A 25,991-nucleotide genomic window follows, 5' to 3' on the forward strand; every position below is an offset into this window, starting at 1 on the left:
GCTCAAGGTTTAGGCTGCGGCAATGTGGCCGGAAGTGAAGAACTGCGACTTGTAAGCTTCCACTACGAGCGGATCCTGCACGGTTGGCCTACGCATAGCAGGATAATGTCACCGATCTCAAGAAAAGCAATTGCGCGTAATATTGCGGCCAGACTAACACCCACCAGACATCGTGACAACGCATCCTCAATATGCTACCGGAGCGCTGTACCGTCTGATGAATGAGCAGCTAGTTCATCTACTTGGAACAATTTTGTTAGTATTGAAATATGAAATAGTTCACGCATCCTATTTGTCGCACCGTCCGGTGATATTGCAGGCTAATTTCTCGGCTAGGGCATCTGTGCATGATAAGCCAAATATAAGTAGTACAGGAGGTTGCGGATCGTAGTTTACAAACTGTAGCCTGCGGGTGACCCGGGGGCAGGAGAGGGAAAATTGAAGCGTCGACTACTCGGAGGCCCTGTACTCCGAACACGCGGCCCTGGGTATCCACCACGGCCATTGGATCGTCAGCAGTTCCCATAGCACATGTGCACGAGGCATGCGCGATAGACATGGCATTACGCCTGATCGAGACTTCGATCTCCGAGTCGGTCTCAACCGAATCTCCCGGAAACGCTTCCGGGCCAATTACCACCGGATTGAGGCCACTTGATTGCCAGAACTGCCGCGCCCGCTTGAGGCCTGCTACCATGACCTCAATGTCTGCCGATGCAGTGAGCCAGTTGGGGTTGATTAGAGGCGGGACGGCAACGTCCCTGGAGGTGACTGTCACATTGCCACGGGATTTCGATACTCCAAGACCAAACACAATGGAGGCGTAGTTCAAATTATCGTCAGGCTCTTGCGTTCCATCTTCCCTCCCCCCTCTATATGCTGCCATCAATATATACTCAATCTCGGGCCAGTCTGACGGATACTGGTCCAGAAACTCTTGGGTATCGTTCGATAACTGCGCACGCAGATCGTTGGGAATCTTTTCCCACGCCAGGGCCTCATTCCCAGCGCTGGTATAGGGTCCAGCGGCCAGCTTGTCAAATTGCTGTGCTGCCTGGGCTTGTGCCTCCGGCGAATTCATCGCAGACTGTGTGACCACATTAACAGGGCGCGCCACGAACGACAGGACTTGGTCTTGCAGATTTTGGCCGACGCCTGCCCGGTTAGCCACCACAGGAATACCCAGTGGATTGAGAACCTCAGCAGGCCCAACAAGAGATACCATCAGCAATTGCGGTGAGCCGAAGGCCCCTGCGGAGAGAATGATCTCCTTGGTCACGTTCAACTGGTAGGTGAATCCCGCGGTCTCCACGATCATCGCTGTTGCCCGTTGGTTACCGTCGAAGAGGATCCGCTTAGCCCGCGTGGACTGATAGACCTGGTAGTTGGGGCGACTTAGTCCACTACTCAGGAACGCCGTCTCGGACGACTCCCGCAGCATCGTGGAAGCGTTAATGGTTAGCAGGGTATACCCCGAGCCCAGTAGCGAGCCACTCTGGAATCCGGGGATCATTGACAATCCCACACTCTTCATGCCCTGAAGGGCCCACGAAGTAAAGGCCTGGGCGTAGTGGGAGTAGGTCACAGACAGTGGACCCGCTCCAGTGCCCAGCACGCTGGCATCATACCATGGGGTGGTGTTGGCTAACCGCAGGGACTGATCAGGCGGGGTGAAGTGTAAGCTTTTTTCAAAGAAGGGCAGCAGGTTGTCGAAGGTGAAGCTGTCATCATTTACCGCCTCCGCCCATTTCTGATACGCTCCTTTTGTGCCCCGGTGGAATACCATTCTATTCCGGGCGGAACTGCCTCCCAGGCATTTACCGCGCGGGTAGTGTACCTGTGCATCGTAAAGTCCCTGTTGCCAATAAATCCGTCAGCATTTGACATCTCTCATTCTGCCGATTGCCCTGAACTACGTACCTCTTGCGGGGTAGTGACATATCCCCAGTCAATCAAAGGTTGCCAGTCAGATGGGGATGGACCACTGTATTCTCCGGCACTGGCAGGGACCTGGCTTAGATTACCATTGTCAATCTCGTAGAAACCTCCTGCTTCTATGACAGCCACCGAGCCGTTCTGCTGCTCGGCTAGTCGCGTGGCCAGCGTCAAACCCGCGGTTCCACCTCCTACCACGATGTAATCGAACGTTGCATTGGTCCCAGGAACACCGAATGAGGACCCCAGAGGCCTTTGTCCCAGTGCGTGGGCGGAGGCAATTAATACTGCCCCACAGCTAGCATTGAGCACAATGCGCATGTTGGATGTTGTATGAATACCTCATGAAGCTTGCAAAGTCAGTGGGGATTCGAAGAGACAGCGCAAATGTCTGGCGACTGCTGTCTCTGCAAGGGCGGAGGGGCCCTGGTGTATAAAGCAATTGTCACTCATTGCTGTGGCGCCTGTGAAGCTCCCGTAAACGGAATGTGGATGTTTATGCTCGTTTAACGTCACTTGCTGGAATGTTGGTGAATGATCCGCGGCGGCTTTGCGGTCAGCGTTCCAGTGATAATAATGCCGTGGCTTAGGCAAATGAAAAAGCCGGTATTTACTGTAAGATGGTACGCAACGGTGATCCATATTTCGGGATACTACTGCTATGCTGAGTAACACGCGTTCAATAGTAGAATTATTATATACACAATGCCTCGAAGCGACGACGGATGGCTGCTTGTGACATCTAACCCGCATATTCCACCTCTTCCTTATCGTGCCACAGCATACTTCATCCACAGTGGGTCCTGCAGCAGGCGTTCCAAGCAACTCTCTTCCACTCCTACCAACACCTCCATCCCCCCCTCTGGTGGCGCCGGCAACACGAGTTGCAGACCGTTGATGACACCAATGTGAGGGGCTCGCACCGCGCCGATATGGTGGCCCATGAGGGGACCCCATTCCAGTCCATATAACTGGAAGTTGATCCAGGAAGTCTGTACGCAGTTGAACCCAGGGACATCCAGGAATGCCGTGGGCACCAGGCAGTCCACATCCTCCAACTGCTCTACGAGTGCGACCAGGTCATCCGTGAACTGCCGGTCGGCGCGGAGTACTTCTTTACGGATCAGGATGGCTAGATCCGCAAGGCTAGCGGAGCCCAGAATGGTGCGAACCGGGAGGGAAACCCCGAGATACTCCAGAAAGCATCCCAGGGTCTCCGGGTGAACAGGCGGATCGGTCCGTAGGCGCCCGTCGATCGCGAGATTGAAAACAGATACGGGATCACCCTGGAGAGTATCCAGGGGCCACTGCACAGCCATCACCGTCCTCCAGAGCAGCGCCGATAGGGCGTCATTGGTAGAAATCCAAGTTTGGTCTGAGGTCATGGTAGCATGAGCGGGAGACGCCGCCTCCTTCAGTGCCGTCAGCGCTGCAGGGGAGAAATAGAAGACTTGAGTGCGATGGTTCTGGGCCAGCATCTTGGGGGGTGCTCCGGCCGGCGCAGATGGAAGCAATGTGTACTGCGGATGAGTGCCCAGTGAGCCGGGTTTACGTCCAGATGCACGCATTGCGCATTCGCGATCTCTGAAAGTCGCTTCTGGGAGCTCGATGGGTTCAGGAATGGCCATGCCCTGAGCACGACGACACTCCTCCGCCCAAACCTTCATCCACACCTGGTATGTCGTGCCGTCACCAACTACATGCAACACGCACCAATTCAATAGCAGACCACCGGGGATGAAGTTGGCCTGCAAGAGAGATACTGGCAATCGCTCTCCCGAAGTGGGCCATACAGAGCGGCGGCATAGCACATCGGCATCAAAGAAAGCCACCGGGAACGCCCTGGCCTGAAGCTTTGCGTATGTGGTCGGAAATTTGCCGGGCGCACGCAGATCTTGGGTCACTATCGGCTCGATGTTTCCGTCGAGGAGGCGTTGGAGGCGAAGGACACCTCGTTGTGTTGTGCGATGGTCCGGCACCGCCTCGCACGCCATAACCGGTAGCCGGCGAGTGGTGGCCACATAGCTCACCCGGAGAATGTCGACCACCTGGTCGAGATCATAGTCATCCCCTAGTGGAAAGGGAAATATGTACCGCACATAGCCCTTGGGACCGATACGTTCTAACGCCGTGAGGCTCGGGATGTCGCTCGCTTCAGCTATCGAACCCATTGCAACGCATGAAATGATGCCTCCAAAAGTATGTCGTATGTAAAAGAGGGTCAGAATCCCGACATGCAAGCCAAGTACAGGCACATCATCCTCAAATTAATACCTTTCTCCTGAGCAGAACCCCGCAGACGGTTCATGGATTGGAGAAGCAGCGACAGCACTAAAATGCATCCTGTTGCGACGACATCAGGCCAGGCTTCCCAATGCGTCAACTGACAGGAGAAAGCGATATCCAGTCTAGAATATGATTGGCCCTGAGGCTGGCTTGGGTTATCCATCACTGGTGAAAACTTGGATTCTTTGCTTAACAGCCGTTTTATCCGACGGGGAGCAGCGGACGAATTGTGATCGTCGAAACGATCCCTGTAAGCTGTCAGCACTAACGCAAGGCTAACATGCTAAAAGCGACACCGTCGTTCACCCCGATGTGCCAACCATTGACTATAGTGTTAACTTGAAAGGAATCCCCTGCTAGCTTCTTGAGCGCTAGGAAAAATGAGCAAATAGCGTCTCCCGACCGACCGATGGCCGTCTGATATAGTCCACGGCAAAATGATAACCCCTTTAATATTTCCTCGGTGCACCCAACATCAACTTAGCCGCAACATAGAAGCTGATAAAGGGCAACGTATTACCGTAGCTCATCTTGTTTTTCCAGAAATGCACATGAGGGACTTGGATCCAACTATAGTGGCCATCTTCGGTCAACCTCCTGCCCACATCGATCTAGCTGAAAGTCAAGTACGTCGAGACAATGCAGCCGTGATTGTTCTGCTGGTTCTCAGCATAATTGCAGTGGGTCTCCGGTTCATCGCGAGACTGGCCGTGCGGAATCCTTTTCGACTGGACGACTGGTTGATTCTGGCGTCCCTGGTAGGTGAACAAGATGAGTTGATCAGCAATGGGTCTTAAAAGTGCTAACATCGACATCGCTACTTACCAGGTTTTTGTCGCAGCCACAGCAGGTCTAAGTCTAGCAGGTACAGCGCGAGATACTTCCTATTCCCGCAGATACATCGGCTTCTAAGCACTTGTCAAAATTTTAGGCGGTGCATTTGGCGCTGGAAAACATGTATGGGCAGTATCTCTGGCCGATGTGTCAACTATCTTCAAGGTAAGATTGTGCGAAACCTTCAGGATATTATATGGTAACTTACCAGGCAGATCCTGTTCACATACACCTTTATGTATGCTGCCGGATGTTCAGCATATAAACTCTCGATCCTTTTCTTCTACCGCCGGATCTTTGTGGTTGTTCACCAGCCCCTCTCCCTCCGAATCTCCGTTTCGCTTGGATTTGTGCTCGCGCTCTCATACCCTGTTATTGTCTGGGTGGCCATGGGAAACTGCTGCAAACCGCTGTCCTATTTCTGGAATCAGTTCCAAGGTGCGTCGGGAACGTGCATTGACACTGACACATTCTTTCTCGCAACCGGAATCATTAACATGATCAACGACATTATAATCCTTATCATTCCCTTTCCACAAATGGCAAAGCTCCAAATGAACCGCCGGAAGAAGATTGCTGTGTGCCTAATTCTTGCGTTGGGTAGCTTGTGAGTGTGTCATACTCCCAGTTTGGACCACCCCTAACGTACCTTCCAGCGTTTGCGTGGCCAGTGCCGTGCGCATATATGTTCTATATCGATTCACCCAAGCTCGTGATATTACTTGGATGATGGGACCGCTGTTCATCTGGTCCAGTATTGAACCATCCGTAGCTATTGTTTGCGCCTGTCTCCCTCATCTCGGACCACTGGCGCGTCTCACCCGCAATCGGATACTGTCCAGTCAAGGAAGCAAAGGCATTCAATTCCCCTTCTCTGGGTCTCCATAGAAGCCTTCACGTTGTCATGGAGGCCGGTCCCACTGGCAGGCTGGCATACGACTTAGCCAGCCTGGACGCGTAAGGACGCTAACCTCTACCTGCGAGGTAGCTGAAGACGAGGTTGGGCTCGCCAACCTTGGGACGGATGACATGACGGCACAGCATACGCCATCTCTGCGCTCAACATCGGGATGCCCCATTCCAGATCACTCCATTGTCGTCCGATCTAGCTTGGAGCAATCCGTCTCCTATCGCTAGACCAGGGGGTGTGGCAGAGTATGCACGGCACGGACAGTGGGGATAAATGTCGTAGTCACGACAGATTGGGGTGTATATAAGTACGCCAGCTATGCTTAGATAGCATCAACAAGGGCTAGTGACTAACACGGTGGGGCAATGATAAGAAAGGGTAGAGAGGCAAGACTTGCTCTCCTCCCGTCTGTCGTGTCTACCTGAAACACTACCAAAACCGGGCCAAGGGTCTCTGAGCCTCACCCAAAGTCCGATCTACATGTGTTTTCTACTGATTGAGTGACGAAATCAGTATGGTGAAAGCCTAGTTCCGGCGTTTTATGGGTAAGGTATTTTTTCTTCCTGGAACTAGGATTATTGTGGCTCAAGCACGTTTTGGTTTCCCGCTCTGCTTGTCAAGCGCTGCAACTCTCAGCATTCAATTTGCTCGGATTTTTATTATAAACGAGTGTCTGTTAAATATAGGATTAATGATAGTTAAGGATAGTAATAGAATTTCAACGAATGACAGATGTGCCACCACGCAATGACCATGAACAACATGATGCCCGGAGCACCACCCCTTACAATCCGAGCCACACCACCATGGGTTGCTTATTTACCTCAAGTCGAGTCCTCGGATGCCTTCACCACCACAGGAAAGCTTTCGCTCGCAAGTTGGGCAGAGTCCTCCACCCACACCAGCTTGTAGACATTTTCAGTGTCCGTCTTTGCCGCCCAGAATTGTGCTTCCAGCTGGGTATTATTGTTGTAGACCAGCTGCGATGCAAAGAGGCCAAAGCCCGTGACAACACCATTTACCCCTTTAGCCTGGGCAAAAGGTAGCACGCCGAGGCAGTTGTCGCTTTCCGGTCGGATGTACAGGGAACCCGCACGAGTCCCGTTCATGAACGTGCCGTTCACGATCCAGCAGTCGTCCGTGATGGAGGGCAGGTCCCAATACATGGGCGTCAGGTCTGCTGCAGTGTTCTCCGGATTTTGGGCGATGTACAGGAGGCCTAGATTGTCGGTCAGCAGCGGCTAGATGGTACATGACTCCGGAAGCCATACCATCACTGAGCCCGTAAGCGATGGGATAAGCGGAAGAATTCTGTCCGTAGGCCAACAAAGTGGCATTGGTCTCCGATCCCCGCTTGACATGGGTGCCCCAAGCAGCGCCAAGGCCAGCGTGCAAGGCGATCAGAGGGCAAAGAAAGCTCGTCCACTGCATCATAGGCTGGTGGTAGACTCGGTGTTGGGAAGGGAGGTAAATAAAACGATGAAGAAAGGAATATGAATGTAACGAATGTGCTTTGCGTTTTTCGGCCAGGAAACAAAAACGTCGTTATCATACAATCCTATACAGGGAAACCTCCCCAATTATAGGCTCAGTCCTTGTAGTGGACCCCTAGCCCTTGAATGCCAAGCTTGATAATTCCTCGCATCCTCTGGGTTCTGGTACTCAAACGGAATTCCCGAGTGTGAGTCCGCGGGAAACCGGCAAAATCCTTCGACTGTATACGTGGTCCTCAGGCCATGCTAACACGAGCGAAACCTTGATCGATGCGTGGGTGACGCATGCCTGGCCCCAGAATAGGGCTGAATGGGAATGCCATTTTGTTGGCAGACACGGCAGAGCCGGTGGAAGACGGTAGAACTGCCAGTGCAATGGGGACGGAAAGCTTGGTGCCAAGAGCAGAAAAAATAGATCTTTTGGGTGGAACCAAACACAACGCCAGTGGAGCGGTTGTGTGATGACGTTGCGGAACCACGCGAGCCTGTGGCTGATACCAGCGATTTGTGGATAGTTCACTGTAGTCTGCGATCTTGACCCATCTGGTCTGTTCATCCTTGCCCCATGGGGCACTAGTCTCTGCACACTAGCTGGAGATTGTCCCGGCACCTACCCAGCAGAGCTTGGTCGACTCGATCGTCACGGTACAGGGCTCTCAGGGCTCTCAGTGTATCTGAAACTTGAACGTCTTTCTCAACCCTGTGCCACCATGATAGCCCCCATGATTGTGGGAGCTCAGAGATCCTCGGGTGCTTCCCGTTGCTAAACCTCCCGGGGCTTCTTACGTACTGCAGGATTAAATGCCTCGAACGCACCCGCTGGCCCTTCAGATACTGCTATCTAACATTTCTGTCCTACCTTCTCCCTCGGGTTGGTAGGCATAAATCCAACATCGTCAATGTGGCCGCTTAATTATATTTCCGTTATGCTCTGTCCGATTCCACATTTTCCATAGCTCTATCTAATAATAACTGGATAATTTGATGCTGGAAGGAAGATTTAGAGATTTCCTGAATGTTGGTCAACAAGCAACGCAAGCAGGGGCTTCTGGCATGCGTGTCGCTGGTGGGCCCTCCATAATGGCACCCCCGATCGCACCAATACTCAAGCGCAGGAGCTTGATGACCAAAGATAGACTCTCACTATCCCCATGGTGTCTTCAGCTTGCATGGATCGTCGGTGGGGGCGCGGATAGGTGGCCCTGGTACCAAAGACCATTGCCGGATACTCTACCACAGAGACGGACCATGGCCGAGCAGAGGTACCTGGAGGTTGTCCGACAATGCTCAACCATCTCAGAGAAGCATATAAAACTTGACCATTTGGAAGCAGATATGCCACTGCTGCAGAGTATCTTTCAGTCCTCATTATTGTGCACTTGTCATTCTTTGATGCTTTAATCCTCTTCCTATACGTTCGCTGTGCCTTTTTATTCAATCCATCCCTTCTTTACTGTTTCATTGAGTCGCTCGCTTCTATCTCTTTCACGCGCTACGTTCGCGTTAATGTTAGTATAATGTGGTTTCCTGCCTCTTTTCTTCTGTCGGCCCTTGCTATACCACAGGTCCTCGGGGCTTCCGTTCCGTCCACCTCAAATCCTAAAGGATGCGTCAACAGTCCGACCAACCGGGCCTGCTGGCGAGACGGGTATAACATCTCGACCAACTACTATGAGGAGGTCCCTGATACCGGGGTCACGCGCGAGTACTGGTTCAATGTTGAAAATACCACCGCCGCTCCAGATGGCGTTGAGCTTCCTGTTCAATTGATCAATGGCTCCTTCCCCGGCCCCACGATCATCGCAGACTGGGGAGATACAGTTAGTAAGTAGTATTTGCTCGTCCTGTTACTTTGTATTTAGTGACTGACTCCTGGGTTATCTAGTCGTCCATGTCACCAACTCTCTGCAGTCTAATGGATCGGGTCTGCACTTCCACGGAATTCGACAGAACTGGACGGACCAGATGGACGGTGTCCCGAGTATCACGCAGTGCCCCATCGCTCCGGGACAGTCATACACCTACAAATGGCGTGCTGTGGAATATGGAACGGGCTGGTATCACTCCCACTTCTACGTTCAGGCGTGGGATGGTGTGTTTGGTGGAATCCTGATCAATGGCCCTGCCACGGCCAACTACGATGTGGACCTAGGCCACATCTTCTTGAATGATTGGTATCATGTACGCTTTACCTCCTACTCCTTCCAACTTCAGCATAATGCAGACGCAGGGCAGGCCTAATTTTGTCAGAAAACTGCGGATGAACTGGTCCTAGAATCCGCTACAAGTGGACCGCCCACTCCTCCCAACGGCCTAATCAATGGGACAAACACTTATGGCAACAACGGTTCGCGTTTCGAGACAACCTTTGATGCAGGTACCAGATACCGCATTCGCCTCGTCAACGCGGCAGCTGACAACCATTTCCGCTTCATGATTGATAACCACACCATGGAAGTGATTGCGGCGGATTTTGTCCCCATTCACCCCTACAACACCACACAACTGAGTATTGGCATGGGCCAGCGCTACGATGTCATTGTTACGGCTAAACAACTGAACAGCGGGAACTTTTGGCTGCGCGCAATCCCCCAGGAGGCCTGCTCCGAGACGGATGCCTTGAACAATATCAAGGGCATCATCCGTTATGACAACTCTTCCACGGCAGACCCCACGACCTCGGCCTGGACTTATACTGACTCCTGTGCCGATGAGTCCTCCTCTGACCTCATCCCTTACGTAGCCATCAATGCCTCGGACAATTTTGCCTACAGTACAAGTGAAGAGGTCGCAATCGAGGTCGCCTCGAACGCCTTGCTGTGGACCATGAACAAGACCTCCTTCCACACCGAGTGGGATTATCCTACTCTGATGCATGTGGCCAACCACAACTACACCTGGGCAGCCAAGGAGCGCATCATCCATCTCCCCTACCAGGACCAGTGGGTGTACCTAGTCGTCCACTCTCCCTTCGCCCAGGACCATCCCATGCACCTGCACGGCCATGACTTCTGGGTTCTGGCTTCGGGCTATGGTGATTTCGACGCAACAATGACCGACGCCCTGACTTTGGTCAATGCCCCCCGGCGTGACGTGGCGATGATGCCCGCCAGTGGCTACTTGGTCATTGCGATCAAGACCAACAATCCAGGTGTAAGTGCTGAACTTTTTCCCCTTGGGCCAGTCTGTTGGCTAATTTAGATGTGCAGGCTTGGCTCATGCACTGCCATATCGCTTGGCACACTTCTGAGGGCTTTGCGGTGCAGCTACTGGAGCGAGCCCCGGAGATTATCTACGACTACGAGACACTAAATGACACCTGCGCCAGCTGGAAGAGCTACGTCGCGGCTCAAGATGTCGTGCAGCACGATTCTGGTGTTTAAAGGGTTGTGGTTGAAAGTGGCCATTTTTGAACGACTGCCAGGAAGTGAACATTCGTTATAATAATCCAACTAATCTTCCAGCTAGTTCAAGAGCTTCCATGACTTAGTAGGGGGTGTTGTGTCAGAACTGCTATTTCTAGTAATTACTTGGTCTATTTATTAACTTCATATCATTGCTTTCTCATCGTAGATCTCACCGAGGGTCAGGTGTCCTTAGCACATACCAAAATTACGGTCATAAACAACAATACCCGCCGTGACGTGTTATTTACATTACTAAAACAAACTTCCACCGATACGTTGACAGATATTGTGCGTAATGTAACGTAAGTAATACGTACCATGTATCAAGTTCCCGCTTGGGCTGATAGTGTTACAAAAATATATATTTTAAACAATCGCCCATGTTCACTGCACTTCTGAAACCGCTCCAATGTCACCAAAACAATCGCACTTGATATGTATCTTGGGAACGACGGTATAGAAGGAACATTCTAATTCATCCGCAATCATGGTTCGAATTCCTCTAAGGCCCCCGGAGTACTCCAGAATGAGTCCCCGCTTCTCAGTTGACTCGATTGCTCTGCTCTCCGTTTCGGACCTCGAGGAGGAAGACTTGATCACACACAGAAGAGCAACCGGCAGACGCCTTCCATTCTTTAGGCAACTATCATTAGGGGCCATTCTTTTCTACCTCGGGCGTTCTCTTTACTGTGGGAATCGTCGCATCATTCCCCGTCGGTTTGGTGGCCTTGTCCGGCTGATGATAGGCTTTTTGATCTTGTTGGTCGCTTTGACGGGCATACTGTGGCCCTCGTATACGTATCTACCACCGCACTACCAGCTCCTCCACCAACAGGCCTCTCGAAGCGGCATTACAGGGCGAGGGAACCAGCATAATGAGACAGTTTTCATTGCAGCCATCCTCTACGACCCGGATGGTAAGCTAGCCAATGGGAGATGGGGACATAATTTGTTGCACCTAATCAATCTGCTAGGTGAAGAAAACGTCTTCCTCAGCCTCTATGAGAATGGCAGTGGCATTAGAGGTCAGAGTGCCCTTCGTGATCTGGAGGACCGACTGCCGTGCAACAGTTCCATACATATTGAACTGGACCTGGACTTGACTGCATTCCCGACAGTAACAGTCCCCGGGGGAGGGAAACGGGTGAAGCGAACTGACTACCTCGCAGAGATGCGGAATCGTGCCCTACGGCCACTTGATGAGCATTCAGATATCATATATGACAAGGTACTATATCTGAACGACGTAATATTCGATCCAATTGATGTGCTTCATCTCCTGTTCTCTACTAATATTGATGAGAATGGGGTAGCCCAATACCGGGCCGCATGCGCAGTCGATTTTATCAATGCGTTCAAGTTCTATGATACATATGCCACAAGAGATCTGGAAGGTTATGGGATTGGCCTCCAGTTCTTCCCTTGGTTCACCTCAGCGGGGTCGGGATCCAGTCGTAAAGACGTGCTGGAAGGCAAAGATGCTGTTCGGGTGCGCAGCTGCTGGGGCGGAATGGTGGCCTTCAATGCAAAGTACTTTCAACGACGCGACAACCCGGTTCGCTTTCGCGCCGATCCAGATTTGTTCTATGATGGATCAGAATGCTGTATTATCCACGCCGATATTCAAGATCCACCATTGGACCATACAAAGACCGCAGACACGGGCATTTACATGAACCCGTTTGTGCGGGTAGCATACGACGAGCGCAGCCACTCCTGGCTGTGGGTCACACGGCGGTTTGAGAAATTATACCCACTTGTCCACAATATTGTCAACCATCTGGCCGGTTTGCCTCGATACAATCCCCGTCGGAGCGAAATTCCCGGCCAGGTGGTCAGGGATACGGTCTGGGTGCCCGATGCGACCGATGCACGCGGGGGCGCATTCCGTGAAGTGGACCGCATCGCGGGAAATGACGGATTCTGCGCAGATGGATTTGGAGGATATCGGGGGCTTTCAGTGATTGTGGAGAACCGACAGCCTGGCCAGGATGGCTGGGAGGATATCCCAGTGCCATCAATCTAGTTATTTGCTCATGAAACGTCCATGGGCATACTATAGACTTGCAGAGACTAGGCCACCCTATGAGTATTGTTGTCTTCTTCAGCGGATGCCCCTCAGAGTAACAGACCCTGGGGCACTTTGGACCACGTTCGACACTTGCCAAACACCGTTCGACAGAGCTTGCCATACTCAACCCGCAAGTTGAACTCTCTCCAAGATCCTTGCGCGTGATGGTACAAGCGCGCAGAGGGGTCCGAGATGGGCTTGGAACCCATGTTTCCATACTTCCCTCGACCGGGACTTTTTAGAATTAGCGCATGGCAAGAGATGCATGTGAAGTAGACGGGCTATACCTGAATCCAGTGATGGGCAAAACCAAGACATCCTCCACTAATTTACTTTCCCCTCCATCCTGCAAGCCTGACAACGCGTTCCATCGGAGGCCGACCGTAGCTTCGAGCCAGCTCTGCACCGCATGAGTAAATGCGACAGGTCCAGTGAGGGTGAGGGGATCTATTGCGTCCAGATCGTTCGAATGCGGCTGAAGCGCAGGTTCCATGAAAAGACGGTCGAGAAAGATCTGCAAGATTGGATGACCTGGCGCCCATGCAAAGGACCACTGGGTCAACTGCACGGGCAGCAGGTATCCCATGCGCCAGTAGGTATCACTGTTCGACGGACAGTCTGCTTCTAACCCAACGATTGCATGGACAGAACCTGTAGAATTATACACACGCCCAGTCTCGTGATCTTCCCAAGGCAAAATATCAGTCTCGGCGATCCAAAATGTCGGCGATTGTAGAGGCTCAGTGTCGATATCTGCGTACTACGTGTTTGTCAGTTACTTACACGTGTAATGATATAAAGACCCGGGCATTTCACTCACAACCCCTCCGATCCACTTGGACACGAGGATCCGGAAGACATCCGACTGTTCCACGTGGCTGGGTAAAGCATAGAACTGTTTCTCCCGTTCGGGCTCGAACCGCCGAATAAACTGTCGTATTCCGTCATCGTCCCACAAAAAATAAGCCATCTGCTCGTCCGCCGTGCGTAACCATTTCTCCGTGCTCTGCTGTAACACGCGTGGCCAGGTGTCAACGCGCGTGCTCTTCCAGGTTTGGTGGACGATCAGGGGAATTGAGGAGTGCGGGATCTGTCGTTCAGTCGTCTGGGCCAAGCGCAGCACTCGCTCAGCGGCGTCGACGATGTTCTCGGGATGCTGTCTCGTCCCATTTGTCCAGGTGGGTGGGATGTACCACGCTGGAGACGACCTGTCTTAGCCGACGAGTTCAAAGTCTTACTCAGCAGTCATATGTTGCTTACCTCCACCACTGCGAGTATCCGTATGAACGCGTTCAAACAGCAATGGGTAACGGTGTTGAAGAAGAGAAATCTGTTTAATCGAGGTATCAGGCTGTTGAAGTAACCAGGTGAAAAGCACTAGGAAGCAAAGTGCGCCCAGCACGGGACGTCGTAACATGTAGCGCCAGACCATCGTTATGATGAGTATAATACTCCAGGGAAGGCGGGTGGCTAGTCGATTTATCCGGCATCAGCAGAGGTTAGCAAAGGCCATGATAATCTTTCATTGGGGTGGCTAGGCAGCCATGGATATGCCTTGTTCTTCGACTTTTTCTGCGTCGTGGCTAGTCTTGACTGCAACGCCAGGCCGGTGTATAACTTCCCGCGGGTCCCGTCACTTGTAATGCGGCTGCCTAGCAATAACCCCTAAAAATCACTAACCCTAAGCTCAGAACCTTGCCCTGGCTGGACCCTGGCTACAGTGACTACTAATCCAAGGAAGTACTAGTAGGTGTCATAATACGAGGTCAATCACACGTCCTAGCCAATGGGGGGCTGGAATGGCTCGCATGGCTTACAGAATTCGAGCCATCATCAGGGCCTGCGCCCTACGCAGCCCTAGCCGCGGTGGGGTCGAAGCTTAGTATTGCTTGGATTCGTGGACCCTTTTTAGGCCAGATGGCAGTGCATCTCTGGTGGGGGCTGATTCACTTCTTGTTATTACAAAGAAAAAGCTTTCTGCCCTGTTGGCACTGTGGTCTCTCTGTGATGAGCATAGGTATGATTGGCTGCGTACCCTGGCCAATTTGCTTGCACAGCATTACCTAAAAAGGGAAACACTACAATCCTCTAGACGCGGGACTGTCCGTAGTACCAGTCGCGACTTGCCAATTGCTGATCATGTCTCCACCCTTGCTCTCTGGTCGTGTCAGCACAGTCCAAACCCAGGGGAACATCCCACCGGCCTCGGAAAGAAGCTCGGAAAGTCGAGTTGTCCAGGCAGAAACGGGACCGGAGGATTACTGGTGAAACCCATCTGCGATACACACAAATACCACTGGCGTGTCCCGTATCACAACTGTATTACCGATCGGAGCTTGCCTTTTTGGCGGCTCAAAACCTGTCCATCACTGCCTCCTTCACTATTCAATTACATCCCTCAAATAGCCTCTCCATATCCATTATGTACCTTTTCCTTCCTTGCCATGCCTTGTCTCAGCCCCAAAGCCTTCCAGGCACTGTCAGCCAGCCGCAATGGCTCCCGCGCACCTCCGACTCGTGCTGGCAGCCCTCCTACTATTCATTCTAACCTCCCTGCTCGCCCCGTTTGTTTGCAATCTTTACCTACTGCTTCGATTACCCTTTGTGTGGAAAGCCTCATCCGCCGATGCTATCATCACTGAACAGAATGATGGATTCGATTTGACCTTTTCCGACTACAACAGCACATACTCCGTCGCCGAAACTGGGTTGCCTGTTCCAGTCCCCGCAAGGCTGCACCACGTCCAATTGGGCACACAGACCCCACGGGCAGAATGGCAGGATGCTCGCGATGAGTGTCTCAAGCAACATCCGGACTGGGAGACGTTTCTGTGGACGGACGAAAACGCTAGCCGCTTCGTGCAGAATCACTATCCACACTTTCTCCTCACCTGGGAAAGTTACCCGCACCTTGTCCAGCGCGTGGATGCATTGCGATACATGATCCTGCACAAGTATGGGGGTGCCGTGTTGGATTATGATCTGGCATGTAAACGGTCGTTGGAACCTCTGCGTCGATTCGAGTTCGTCGCGCCGGCGGCCAACCCCGTTGGTATCTCCATTGGCATGATGCTCGCGGCACCGAACAATACCTACGTGGGTGACCTGGTGCGGAATCTGCCAACCTTCAATCGAAGATGGTCGTTATTGCCTTACATCACAGTTATGTTCAGCACGGGATGTCATTATGCCTCGTATGTCAATCTTTAACGCATATAGAGAAGGAAGTACATGAGAGCTAACAAGCTACAGAACCATCTACACCATGCAGCGCGATACCTCTACCCTCCGCGTCCTAACTGGTCCCCCCGAGAACCCACGAATGCATATGCTCAACGGTGTGGTCAATACCCCGCTCTTTCGGCATTTGGGCAGTTCCTCCTGGCACGAGAAAGACGCAAAATTCATCAAGGCGTTTGCGAATATGGATCAACGGGTGGCGTTTGGAATGGTCCTGGTCGCCTTGGCAGGAGGATGCTGGGCTGTGAGCCTATGTGTGTCTCGGGGCCGGACATGGCACCAGAAAGACGCATTGTCACAGGAGATAGAGTTGTTGCAGAAAGCACATGATTCTTGAATACTTGTAATTTCTAGCTAGATATTTTGCTCACGGTTTTACGTTTGGATACCATATTGGAGACAAATAGTTTTGCTTAATGAAAGAATATTTGACAGAACATAATCACTGCTTAGGCTATCCGATACAGATTATTAAACCACATATAACGGCTCACTATCAAGTACAACACCCGGTCCCATGAGTACTGACTATCATGTTGACTGAATGCTGTTCGCGCAGTCAGGTAGGTCTGCCACGGACTTACCAGCAGCGCTCTGTTTCCGTATATGTCGTGTCCTGTGGGTGGCGGTGCTGCTGTCAGGACCGCTGCCCCGATGCGCCAGGCGAATGGCACAGAGGTCAAGATCAGATCAACGAGCGACGAGTACTTGCGCAGGAGGAATGTACTCTGTAGGGCATAGACCGGTGGAGCATGCGGAAAGTCCTCTGCATATTTTCTGCTCCCAGTTAGCCGCATTGCTTTGAATAGTAGGGTGACATTCACTTACCGAACACCGGCACTCACAGCCCTATGATTAATATGGCCGGAGACTCCGCCGTTATCGAAGGTGAAGATCTTCTGTAGTCTCAATACCTGGCCACTAGCTTGGAACGGTGTAGGGGAACCGTACCAGATCCACTTTCCACATGTGAACGTAATGGGCGACTATATCCTGAATAACATCCTGGCGCCACCACTTCTTTGGATTATCCTGTAAGGCACCGTGCTCCAGAACAACGCAACGAGCAGATGAGATGCCGAGTGCGGCACAGCTACGTTCAATTTCTGCCTTGCGGATGTCTCCCTGGCCATGATAGTCGCCTGCACCTCATTAGAAGATATACTACTCGGAAGAATTCTGGTGGAGAAATGACTCACCCGTCGATAGCACCAATAAGGAACGAGTGACATCCGGGTTGTCACGACCGTGAAGGATAGTTGGGCTAAAGAACAAAGTCTCATCATCGGGATGTGCCGTGACGAGAAGGACGTTCCGCGCTTGCTGGATGGTATAAGGAACAAGACGCGGATCTCCCGCGAGGTAGTATGCGAGAAGAAGATACAGGAAGATGGAGGCCGACAGCAGGATCAGAGCCGAGTATGCTATCAGACATCTCCAGTCATGTCGCCGCACTCGGCGAAGTAGGCGCCTGAACAGGCGGCTTGGGGTTGCCATCGATGGGCTCGGTGTTGTTTGTACGGAAGTGGTGCCAAGATGATATCCTGACTGGGTGTAATCGTGTCCTCCACACGGCAATCCAGTTTGTGGCATAGCCCTGGACCGAAATTTTCTGACAGTAAAAGAGAGAAGAAGAAAACCCTCGGTCTCTGGGAGGCCTGGGGAGTGTCGGGATCCGCGGACAACATCGATGTTGTGTATGTAACCGACGGTAATATATGACCCTGAAATACATCATGTTGTAAGTATGGTGAGTAACAATACCGGGCGTGACGAAGATCGGGGGTTTCCGCAGCTCGCACAACACACGCACCAGAAGCTTCGCTCATTAGCCTCAATTCCAACACGCAAATATACTAGGCAGCAATATACGCTTCTCCCGTCATTGGCTCGGCTCGATAAGCTTGATACGTCCTCCAAAAGCGAGTGATTTACCTAGCCAATGGCTGCAGCACGAGGATGATCTAGTGTTAATGGCCAAGGGGCTAAGGGTGAAACAAGGCTGACAAGCTTTACTGACGAAAGAAGGAAAAGAAAACTACCTTTATGGAGTAGTTCATATGTAAGACCAACTGAACTGGAGCCAAAGCCAAAGGTCTATTGGGTCCGGGCTTGCCCCAGGGAAATGAGCAATATTGACGAGCCCGTCATAATAGGGGTCCTGTCAGACCTCCGTCCTTCAGATCGACACGCCTAACGATCGGCCCCAGCCGTCATCGAGGGTCTAGGCAATAAAGAGATCAATCACTAGGGTGTCGAACATCTAATATGCTTGGCTGTATGCTGAAAATGGCCCTCGGTGGTAATAGTGACCTCTTGCTTCGGTCTCACCATATGAAGTAGGGTTTGCTTAGCGCAGCCACAGGGTATCTAGCTGAGGTCCTCTTCGTTGGTTACACCAATAGCCTGCCACCAAGTGGGAGGTTTTTTAGGCCCATCTGCAACCGGTCATGCAACTCCGAGTAGCTCGCGTCCTGATGACTGCAATTCCATCCTTGAGCTAACGCACACGATACTGTCTCTTTCAGTGCTAGGTCAGGGAAGTCAAGCCCCCATGAGTATGGATATCATGATCGTAGATACTTGTCCATTCGTGAACTGCATATATGTATGTACACATATAGTATGAAATATTCGTATAAACCATGTTTACGAATATATAATATCGGGAGCTCGAGCGCAGTATAGACCGACTAATATGCCGGCGTATTGCCAAGACAAGTAACTCCCACCGTATCCCACGGCTCACTAAGAATGCCTCCTCTTCTTCGGGACACTTATAAGCCATGAACTGACAGGACAACAATTGGTTGTCGAGAGTTTTTATTCGGGGTGACGTGCAACCCTTCTGCCACCACGTATGTGATACGTCCGCAGCAGGTGCAGATGACATGCAGGAAGGTTGCCACGGCAATCCCGAGCTTGTCCCGACACATTCCAACCTTCATTCATGAATTCAACTTTCTTCCTATCAGTTGAACTTCTGTTTCGCACGATGCTCACTCGGCTCGGTCTATACCTCCTGGCTCTGTTCTCTCCCGCTAGTGGCGATAGCATCCACCAAAGAACTTATTTCTACGTTGGGGGAAACTACTCGGTCACTGAGAATGGCGAGCATGTATACACTAATCAGATCTATGTCGAGAAATTGACCCCAGTACAAGTGACTCAGCCATATCCGATTGTTTTTATACATGGCCAGGCCCAGACAGCGACAGTAGGTCAGCCCAGACTCAGTTGGCGGGATGGCACTAACAGAGCATGGACAGAACTGGTTGAACAAGCCAGACGGCCAGCCAGGATGGGCATCGTACTTCCTTGATAAGGGCTACGAATGCTACCTGTTCGATCAGCCGTTCCGTGGCCGCAGTCCCTGGCAAATCTTCAACGGTCCACTGGAGACGTACTCGGCCGAACACCTGCAACGATACTTCACCGCGCCTGAACGGTATGGGCTATGGCCACAAGCTTCCCTGCACACCCAGTGGCCTGGGACTGGGGTCATGCGTGATCCCATATTTGACTCCTACTACGCCGGTGCTGTGCCATTTGTCAGTGATAATGTGCTGCAGCAAACTGCCATGCGCGACGCGGGCGCCGCCCTGCTGGATCGAATTGGCCGGCCAGTTATTTTGATGGCTCATTCGCAAGGCGGAATCATGGCATGGCTACTAGCCGACCAACGGTCCAATCTGGTGCACTCGATTGTCTCCATCGAGCCTGGTGGTCCACCGTTCAGCAACGCAATGTTTGGAAATACAACTGCCCGGTCATACGGGCTGACAGACATCCCCATTGCATACTCGCCGCCGGTGTCGGACCCGAGCACAGATTTCTCCACCACCATCTTGCCGTCCAACTCGTCAATCCTAGCAGACTGCATCATTCAGGCAGACGACCCCCCTGCGAGGCAACTGGTGAACCTGAGCAAGATTCCCGTGCTCTTAGTGACGACGGAAGCATCATACCATGCGCAGTATGATTGGTGCACGGTGAGGTTCTTGCAACAGGCCGGAGTACAGGCTGAACACTTGCAGTTGTCAGATATTGACATCCATGGTAATGGTCATATGGTGTTCCTAGAGGAGAACAGTGATGAAGTTGCGGCTGTTATTCATCGCAGGATTGGACAGTCCGATGACATGGATGGCAAAGCCGAGCTTTGATGTGATCTCAGCAAGAAAAATGGGGCTTGCCTGAAGGGAGGAGTCTCTCAGAGTAACCTTGAATCTTCAGGTAGAGTGCCCTCATCTTGTCCAGACCAAGCTGTTCATATTATGGCTACGAGAATCAGCAACCGTTTTACCATAATTCTCTGAGCCTTTGGCATCGGCGCGCCTGAATTGATTGCCGGTGGAGTTCCCAGAGAATTGGTACCTGGGGCATAAAGACTGTGCGACGCATGGGCCTCTCTCAACGTCAACGTCCACGTAAGCAAAGCTGTAGGCGATAACTAGAGAGGGAATCGATCTGTCAATGAATAGAATGCAGATTAATGATCCCACTGAAATAAACAGAGATAAATGCCGGGCTTCATTACTAGTTATCAATATGCAGCGATAGTACAGTATGATGCTCCCTGCTGATACCTCTAGAGCGCCAATCTGGCAGCACAATTGCGTTCCATTGAGTTCTATCGATTAATTAATGTGTATATAGACACACAGCAACACATCTCTAATTCAAGAGTCATGGTGCCAAAACGCGACCGTAGGAAATGTTCTCCCCAGCAACCCCGGCTAAGAGCACCGGGGAGGACCCGTGACGGCTGCCAGTATTGCCTGTTTTGGCAAGATTCCCCACTCCCCGCCTCCCCGCGAAGCGGAGAAACGGAGTAACAGCCTCTCCTCTATTAGGGCATCGGGGTTCGCACAACAAAGAACTCAAGTCTGACAGTATAAGTCGGAGGGAGACCCAATATACGTCCATATAGCATCACATATCAATCGTTCTCAATGGCATCCACCACTGCGTGTGAATCCATCTCGCTCACCGAGCCAGGAGAGCGGCCAATCTCGATGGTGGCAGAAGAACCACACAATGATTCTTCCGTTACCGAGGCTAAAGTCCCTTACCTGAAGCTCATCGCATCGGGCTTCTCCTTTTTCGTCGCTGGTGTCAACGACGGCAGTTTAGGCTCCTTGCTTCCCTACGTGCTCGAGACGTATCACGTTAGTACCGGTCTGGTAATTATCGTGTAGGTTCGCCCGAAGCAGAAACCCACCTACCTACGGTTAATGATAGTTTTGCTAGTTATGTTACAACTCTCGTGGGCTGGTTGGTGGCCGCTCTAACCAATAGCACCGCCTGCCAATACCTTGGATTAGGTTCTATGCTCGCTCTGGGGGCTGGACTTCAGGTGCTGGCCCATGTCCTGCGTGCCTGGCTTCCGCCGTTCCCATTGTATGCTATAACTTTCTTCCTAGCTAGTCTAGGACAAGCATTCAATGACACCCATGCCAATACATATGTCGCTGCGGTCAAGGCCGCCCACCGATGGCTCGGCTTTATCCATGCCATGTACATGGCTGGGTGTCTCGTCGGGCCATTGGTGGCTACCGCTGTGGCGTCTGCTAATAGGCAGTCACAGTGGAATCTCTTCTATGTCTTTCCACTTGGTTTGGGGTTAATCAACCTGATCCTGGTATTGATAGCCTTCCGCGATAGCATGTCCGTCCATCATTCCTCAGAAGCCGTTCAAAGCGACGACCCGCGGGCTTCGGGTCAGAACAGTCGCGGTACCCGTGCCGTAAGGGAGATTAAGGATACACTTCGTGTACCAGCTGTCTGGTTGACAAGTCTCTATTTTTTCTTTTTCCTGGGAGCGGCCATCACGGCTGGTGGTAAGTGAACCCATTTCGGTAGAGTGAAAAAGAGACTCACAGTGGTTAGGATGGATTGTCGAGTACCTTGTTCGCGTTCGGCATGGTGATGTGCACCAGATGGGTTATATCCCGACGGGGTTTTATGGCGGAGCTTTTCTTGGTCGACTACTTCTAGCCGAACCTACTTATCGTCTAGGAGAGCGTCGCATGATATTCATCTACGCTGCTCTGTGTGCCGGGTTGGAGTTGGTGTTCTGGCTGTTTGTTCATCCAGTGTTGCGCTAGACCTTCAGAGGTTGACTCATAGTATAGGGTGCCAAATATTGGCGTTGAGGCCATGGCTATTTGCCTTTTGGGCTTCTTCTCGGGGCCCTTCTTCGCAACAGTGAGTTCTGTTGTATTCTACAATAGCATTCACCGTCTAACATCGCACACAGGGAATATCGGTCGCATCTAAAATCTTTCCGGCTAACATTCGTTCCTCCGGGATTGGTACGTGGATTCCATGGTAATCCAACAAGCAACGTGTTAACTTTATGTATCCAGCATTCGTATTCGTGCTGGGGCAGATTGGAGGATCGCTCTTCCCCATATTGACGGGCATCATCTCTTCCCACACCGGCGTCAAGGCCCTGCAGCCCATGTTATTGGCTCTACTGTGCGCTACGGGTATCAGCTGGCTGCTGGTGCCTACTAAGGCGCCGAGACTGCGTGCAGATTGATCTATCAACCAAAGAGTAACTGTGGTTCCTGGCTACAATTGACATCTATCAGTTGCTTCTACGCTGTATGTGATGTTTGGGTTGTTTGGATATGACGCGATGACATTGATGATTGGGTATTGGATGACACAAGACATGTCAAACAGGCTATAGTGTTAATATGTCCAAAATGCACCCAGTTAAAGAGAGAAAGAGTAGGAATCGAGAGAGATGCTCGATAGGGAAGGTTGGGCGATCACCTGTTTGGGAAATCCAGTCTATAGATACAGTATAAGTCGGGGATTTCCCCTTGCGAACCAGTCGAAAGGGGTACTGTCGTATAATTGTATTCAATCGCAATTTGCAAAGCATGCGTACGTACTCGAAAAGCTAAAGCAGAAAGCGCAGCGTAGTCGCAGATACTCCGTAGGTATAAGGATGGGAAATGGCTAAAGGGCTAAGGATATAGAGAGGGTAGTCGTAAGCAGGAGTGATCTACAAGGGGCCTGCACGCCAACAATCCCCGGCAAACATACCCGTTTCAGTACATCTCCTCCTGAACGATCATTGCACATGACGAGAAGAGGGGTAGAAGATGGTGCTCTCCCACCAGATCAACGACTGGTTTGGGAGAGAAAGCATCAAAGCTCGCCGCACCTTAAGGAAACAGAATATCACTACAAAATCATCGAAACTGATCCATCAGCACCATGGAGGTGAGCCTATTTCTGCAGTCATAATATGCCAAACTGATGCGCGGGGTAGAACCCCTCATTTGTCCTGCGAGACATCAAAGACGTCGTCATTGAAGACCGGCCCAAACCCATCCTCAAAGACCCTCACGATGTGATTGTCCATGTGGCACAGACAGGTATTTGTGGAAGTGATGTATGACTTTTTTCCCTCCTTTATTCTCACAATTAGTGGTCTATAATGTTCCAGGTTAACGTACCGCCCAGGTTCACTAGTATGGATCCTCTCATGTACCCTATCATGGACAGAGTCTTTGACATAAGTTCAGCTGGCAACGCGGTCGCATCGGCGATTTCATCCTCACTGGACCCATGGTCCTCGGCCACGAATCCTCCGGCGTAGTTGTCGAAGTCGGTTACAAAGTCCGACACCTCAAGCCGGGCGATCGCGTCGCCATGGAACCCGGCGTACCCTGTCGTCGTTGCGACTACTGCCGCAGTGGGTCGTATAACCTCTGCGGCGACACCATCTTCGCGGCGACCCCGCCTTGGGATGGCACACTGGCCAAATACTACGTCAACGCCGCCGACTATTGCTACAAGGTGCCAGACCACATGACTCTCGAGGAAGCAGCCATGGTCGAGCCTGTATCGGTCGCCGTGGCCATCACCAAGACAGCTAACCTGCAAGCCCATCAAACCGTCTTGGTTCTGGGCTGTGGTCCGATCGGCGTACTCTGCCAGGCCGTGGCCAAGGCCGCTGGAGCAAAGACCGTCATCGGAGTGGATGTGGTTCCATCCCGACTGGAAGTCGCCAAGTCGTACGGCGTCGATCACACGTTCATGCCCTCGCGGGCCGAGCCAGGCACAGACCCCATGGTGCACGCGGTGCGGGTGGCCACACAGCTGAAGGAGGAGCTGGGACTGGGAGAAGGCGCCGACGTGGTGCTGGAGTGCTCTGGTGCTGAGCCGTGTGTCCAGTTGGGTATCTATGCCGCCCGCCGGGGAGCTACATTCGTGCAGGCCGGTATGGGCAAGGAGAACATCACGTTCCCCATTACGGCGGTATGCACGCGTGGGTTGACCATCAAGGGATCGATCCGTTATCTGACCGGATGCTACCCTGCGGCTATTGATCTGATCGCCAAGGGCAAGATTGATGTGAAGCGGTTGATAACGAACCGGTTCCCGTTCGAGAAGGCCGAGGAGGCATTTGAGTTGGTTAAGGCGGGACGCTCGGATGTGTTTAAGGTCATGATTGCGGGTGTGCAGGAGTAATTTGTAAATACACATAGCGTACGTCGGGTTTGTTTGTTGGCAGTCAATGTGGTTTAGTGTGGAAGGGGATTCCTATACTACCACGGGACAAATTTGGGAGGATTCTGGCCGTTGAGATGCGCACGACTTCTAGGAATGAGAAAGATTACCAGAAACTGAAAATATTTTCTCTAGAACAGGCTAGTATGTAAGCCGGTATATATGGAATGTGTAATGTACACAGGCTGTCAAGTTGCACTATGTTACTGTGTATAATCTTACATAGTGGGAGGTTCACACCAGAGAGGTCAATCACAAAAGGAGCAGGTAAGCACTCAAAGCACACCCCTCAAGAGAACGGACATCCATCGCTCCCGGCACTGCCAGCAACACTCATGGTAGTGGTGGCCGTTACGAAGCTGACATCCTGAGTGCTGGCCTGAGACGCCGTTTCCGTTTCATACAACGCTGCCGTCGGCGTGGGAACCTTGTTCAAGGTCACAGGGTGGGAATAGTCTGAGCACCAACCAATAGTCTTAGGCACGATTCCTGGCTTGACAGATCTGGAGGAGGCAGGAGCAGGAGTGGATGAAGGAGCCGGGAGATGGGAGGAGTGGTGATGAAGCAGATGATGATCATGGTGATGACTGTGGTGGAACAAAGCAGAGCTGGACGCGGTAGGGCTCACCGTGACATAAACGGTAGATGCTGCAGGGCAGGTGGACGTAGCAGACGCTCCTGGTGCGGCGACGCTAGTGTCAACGCAGTCGGTCGCGTTGGCCGCGTCGGAGACGAAGAATTTCTCGGACTGCGCGTAGATGATATAGACGTTGGTGCCGTTGATCCCGCTGATCTGGTAGCCCCACTCGGGATCGGTGTCGCAGGGGATTTGCACGGGGTATGACAGGTCGGAGGTCGGAATGTCAATCGCCAGGGGAACATAGGAGGGTGGCCAGTAGACGAAATTCCAGAGATAGAGGCTGAAGGTGGTGGGATCAGTGTCAACCGTGGTCCAGTTGACGGTGATGGTGGAACCGGCGGCGTAGGTTGAGTTGAGGGCCGGCTCGGTGATGCTGATGGCCGCAGCTAGGGAGCTGAGGGTGATGAAGGGAATGACAAACCGCATAGTCACAGAGTAGAATTTGGCTCAATTGAAGGAGAGAATGAGAACAAGCACTGAAGATTAAATGAATGAATGAATGCTATAGGCGACCAAACGAGTGACTAAAGGGGTCAGAAGGGCGCGATGCAAGGGGAAAAACCGTTGACCCCCATGGCAGGATACTGGGCAGATGCGAAGATATAAGCACTCTCCGCTTGTGCTTTTCTCCGGAAATTGG

The 25,991-nt window shown here is 51.9% G+C and overlaps 13 protein-coding genes across 13 annotated transcripts; 7 read left to right on the forward strand and 6 right to left on the reverse strand.

Moving 5' to 3' along the window:
* Positions 1–288: 288 nt before the first annotated feature.
* On the reverse strand, positions 289–2,256 carry BO79DRAFT_228154 (GMC family oxidoreductase; the record flags this gene model as incomplete). The annotated part of the gene is made up of 3 exons (XM_025683947.1): positions 289–341; positions 397–1,855; positions 1,921–2,256. 3 exons carry the CDS (start codon positions 2,254–2,256, stop codon positions 289–291), a joined length of 1,848 nt encoding a protein of 615 aa, XP_025540184.1.
* Positions 2,257–2,644: 388 nt separating this feature from the next.
* BO79DRAFT_208908 (uncharacterized protein) lies at positions 2,645–4,156 on the reverse strand. The gene has a single exon (XM_025682486.1). It carries the CDS (start codon positions 4,104–4,106, stop codon positions 2,703–2,705), a length of 1,404 nt encoding a protein of 467 aa, XP_025540185.1. The 5' UTR covers positions 4,107–4,156; the 3' UTR covers positions 2,645–2,702.
* Positions 4,157–4,766: 610 nt separating this feature from the next.
* On the forward strand, positions 4,767–5,943 carry BO79DRAFT_194243 (uncharacterized protein; the record flags this gene model as incomplete). The annotated part of the gene is made up of 5 exons (XM_025681032.1): positions 4,767–4,979; positions 5,050–5,086; positions 5,153–5,220; positions 5,271–5,662; positions 5,712–5,943. 5 exons carry the CDS (start codon positions 4,767–4,769, stop codon positions 5,941–5,943), a joined length of 942 nt encoding a protein of 313 aa, XP_025540186.1.
* Positions 5,944–6,651: 708 nt separating this feature from the next.
* Positions 6,652–7,618, reverse strand: BO79DRAFT_172505 (uncharacterized protein). Its single transcript, XM_025679630.1, has 2 exons — positions 7,237–7,618; positions 6,652–7,184 (listed from the first exon to the last, which is right to left on the reverse strand). Exons 1-2 carry the CDS (start codon positions 7,397–7,399, stop codon positions 6,790–6,792), a joined length of 558 nt encoding a protein of 185 aa, XP_025540187.1. The 5' UTR covers positions 7,400–7,618; the 3' UTR covers positions 6,652–6,789.
* A 1,357-nt stretch (positions 7,619–8,975) lies between these two features.
* BO79DRAFT_264862 (multicopper oxidase) lies at positions 8,976–10,858 on the forward strand (the record flags this gene model as incomplete). The annotated part of the gene is made up of 4 exons (XM_025686837.1): positions 8,976–9,282; positions 9,344–9,639; positions 9,709–10,611; positions 10,668–10,858. The coding sequence occupies 4 exons, from the start codon at positions 8,976–8,978 to the stop codon at positions 10,839–10,841; spliced, it is 1,680 nt and encodes a 559-aa protein (XP_025540188.1). The 3' UTR covers positions 10,842–10,858.
* Positions 10,859–11,352: 494 nt separating this feature from the next.
* BO79DRAFT_217421 (glycosyltransferase family 69 protein) lies at positions 11,353–12,891 on the forward strand (the record flags this gene model as incomplete). Its single annotated transcript, XM_025683364.1, has 2 exons — positions 11,353–11,782; positions 11,840–12,891. 2 exons carry the CDS (start codon positions 11,353–11,355, stop codon positions 12,889–12,891), a joined length of 1,482 nt encoding a protein of 493 aa, XP_025540189.1.
* Positions 12,892–12,983: 92 nt separating this feature from the next.
* och3 (glycosyltransferase family 32 protein) lies at positions 12,984–14,368 on the reverse strand (the record flags this gene model as incomplete). Its single annotated transcript, XM_025678472.1, has 4 exons — positions 12,984–13,170; positions 13,224–13,696; positions 13,757–14,133; positions 14,197–14,368. 4 exons carry the CDS (start codon positions 14,366–14,368, stop codon positions 12,984–12,986), a joined length of 1,209 nt encoding a protein of 402 aa, XP_025540190.1.
* A 944-nt stretch (positions 14,369–15,312) lies between these two features.
* BO79DRAFT_194248 (glycosyltransferase family 32 protein) lies at positions 15,313–16,604 on the forward strand. The gene is made up of 2 exons (XM_025681033.1): positions 15,313–16,130; positions 16,189–16,604. The coding sequence occupies exons 1-2, from the start codon at positions 15,430–15,432 to the stop codon at positions 16,511–16,513; spliced, it is 1,026 nt and encodes a 341-aa protein (XP_025540191.1). The 5' UTR covers positions 15,313–15,429; the 3' UTR covers positions 16,514–16,604.
* A 21-nt stretch (positions 16,605–16,625) lies between these two features.
* BO79DRAFT_146314 (PIG-L family deacetylase) lies at positions 16,626–17,673 on the reverse strand (the record flags this gene model as incomplete). The annotated part of the gene is made up of 4 exons (XM_025678450.1): positions 16,626–16,956; positions 17,005–17,072; positions 17,128–17,318; positions 17,376–17,673. 4 exons carry the CDS (start codon positions 17,671–17,673, stop codon positions 16,626–16,628), a joined length of 888 nt encoding a protein of 295 aa, XP_025540192.1.
* Positions 17,674–18,976: 1,303 nt separating this feature from the next.
* BO79DRAFT_208913 (alpha/beta hydrolase) lies at positions 18,977–20,758 on the forward strand. Its single transcript, XM_025682487.1, has 2 exons — positions 18,977–19,393; positions 19,446–20,758. The coding sequence occupies exons 1-2, from the start codon at positions 19,172–19,174 to the stop codon at positions 20,340–20,342; spliced, it is 1,119 nt and encodes a 372-aa protein (XP_025540193.1). The 5' UTR covers positions 18,977–19,171; the 3' UTR covers positions 20,343–20,758.
* A 319-nt stretch (positions 20,759–21,077) lies between these two features.
* Positions 21,078–22,955, forward strand: BO79DRAFT_287293 (putative MFS transporter). The gene is made up of 6 exons (XM_025688565.1): positions 21,078–21,373; positions 21,430–22,019; positions 22,069–22,261; positions 22,314–22,386; positions 22,439–22,493; positions 22,548–22,955. Exons 1-6 carry the CDS (start codon positions 21,132–21,134, stop codon positions 22,721–22,723), a joined length of 1,329 nt encoding a protein of 442 aa, XP_025540194.1. The 5' UTR covers positions 21,078–21,131; the 3' UTR covers positions 22,724–22,955.
* A 414-nt stretch (positions 22,956–23,369) lies between these two features.
* On the forward strand, positions 23,370–24,812 carry BO79DRAFT_245187 (NAD(P)-dependent alcohol dehydrogenase). Its single transcript, XM_025685453.1, has 4 exons — positions 23,370–23,418; positions 23,468–23,590; positions 23,645–23,685; positions 23,724–24,812. Exons 1-4 carry the CDS (start codon positions 23,413–23,415, stop codon positions 24,670–24,672), a joined length of 1,119 nt encoding a protein of 372 aa, XP_025540195.1. The 5' UTR covers positions 23,370–23,412; the 3' UTR covers positions 24,673–24,812.
* Positions 24,813–24,830: 18 nt separating this feature from the next.
* BO79DRAFT_208914 (GPI anchored serine-threonine rich family protein) lies at positions 24,831–25,915 on the reverse strand. Its single transcript, XM_025682488.1, has one exon. It carries the CDS (start codon positions 25,775–25,777, stop codon positions 25,001–25,003), a length of 777 nt encoding a protein of 258 aa, XP_025540196.1. The 5' UTR covers positions 25,778–25,915; the 3' UTR covers positions 24,831–25,000.
* Between the last annotated feature and the right edge of the window lie 76 nt (positions 25,916–25,991).

This window comes from Aspergillus costaricaensis (genome assembly GCF_003184835.1).
Source record: "Aspergillus costaricaensis CBS 115574 unplaced genomic scaffold BO79scaffold_14, whole genome shotgun sequence".
NCBI lineage: Eukaryota > Fungi > Ascomycota > Eurotiomycetes > Eurotiales > Aspergillaceae > Aspergillus > Aspergillus costaricensis.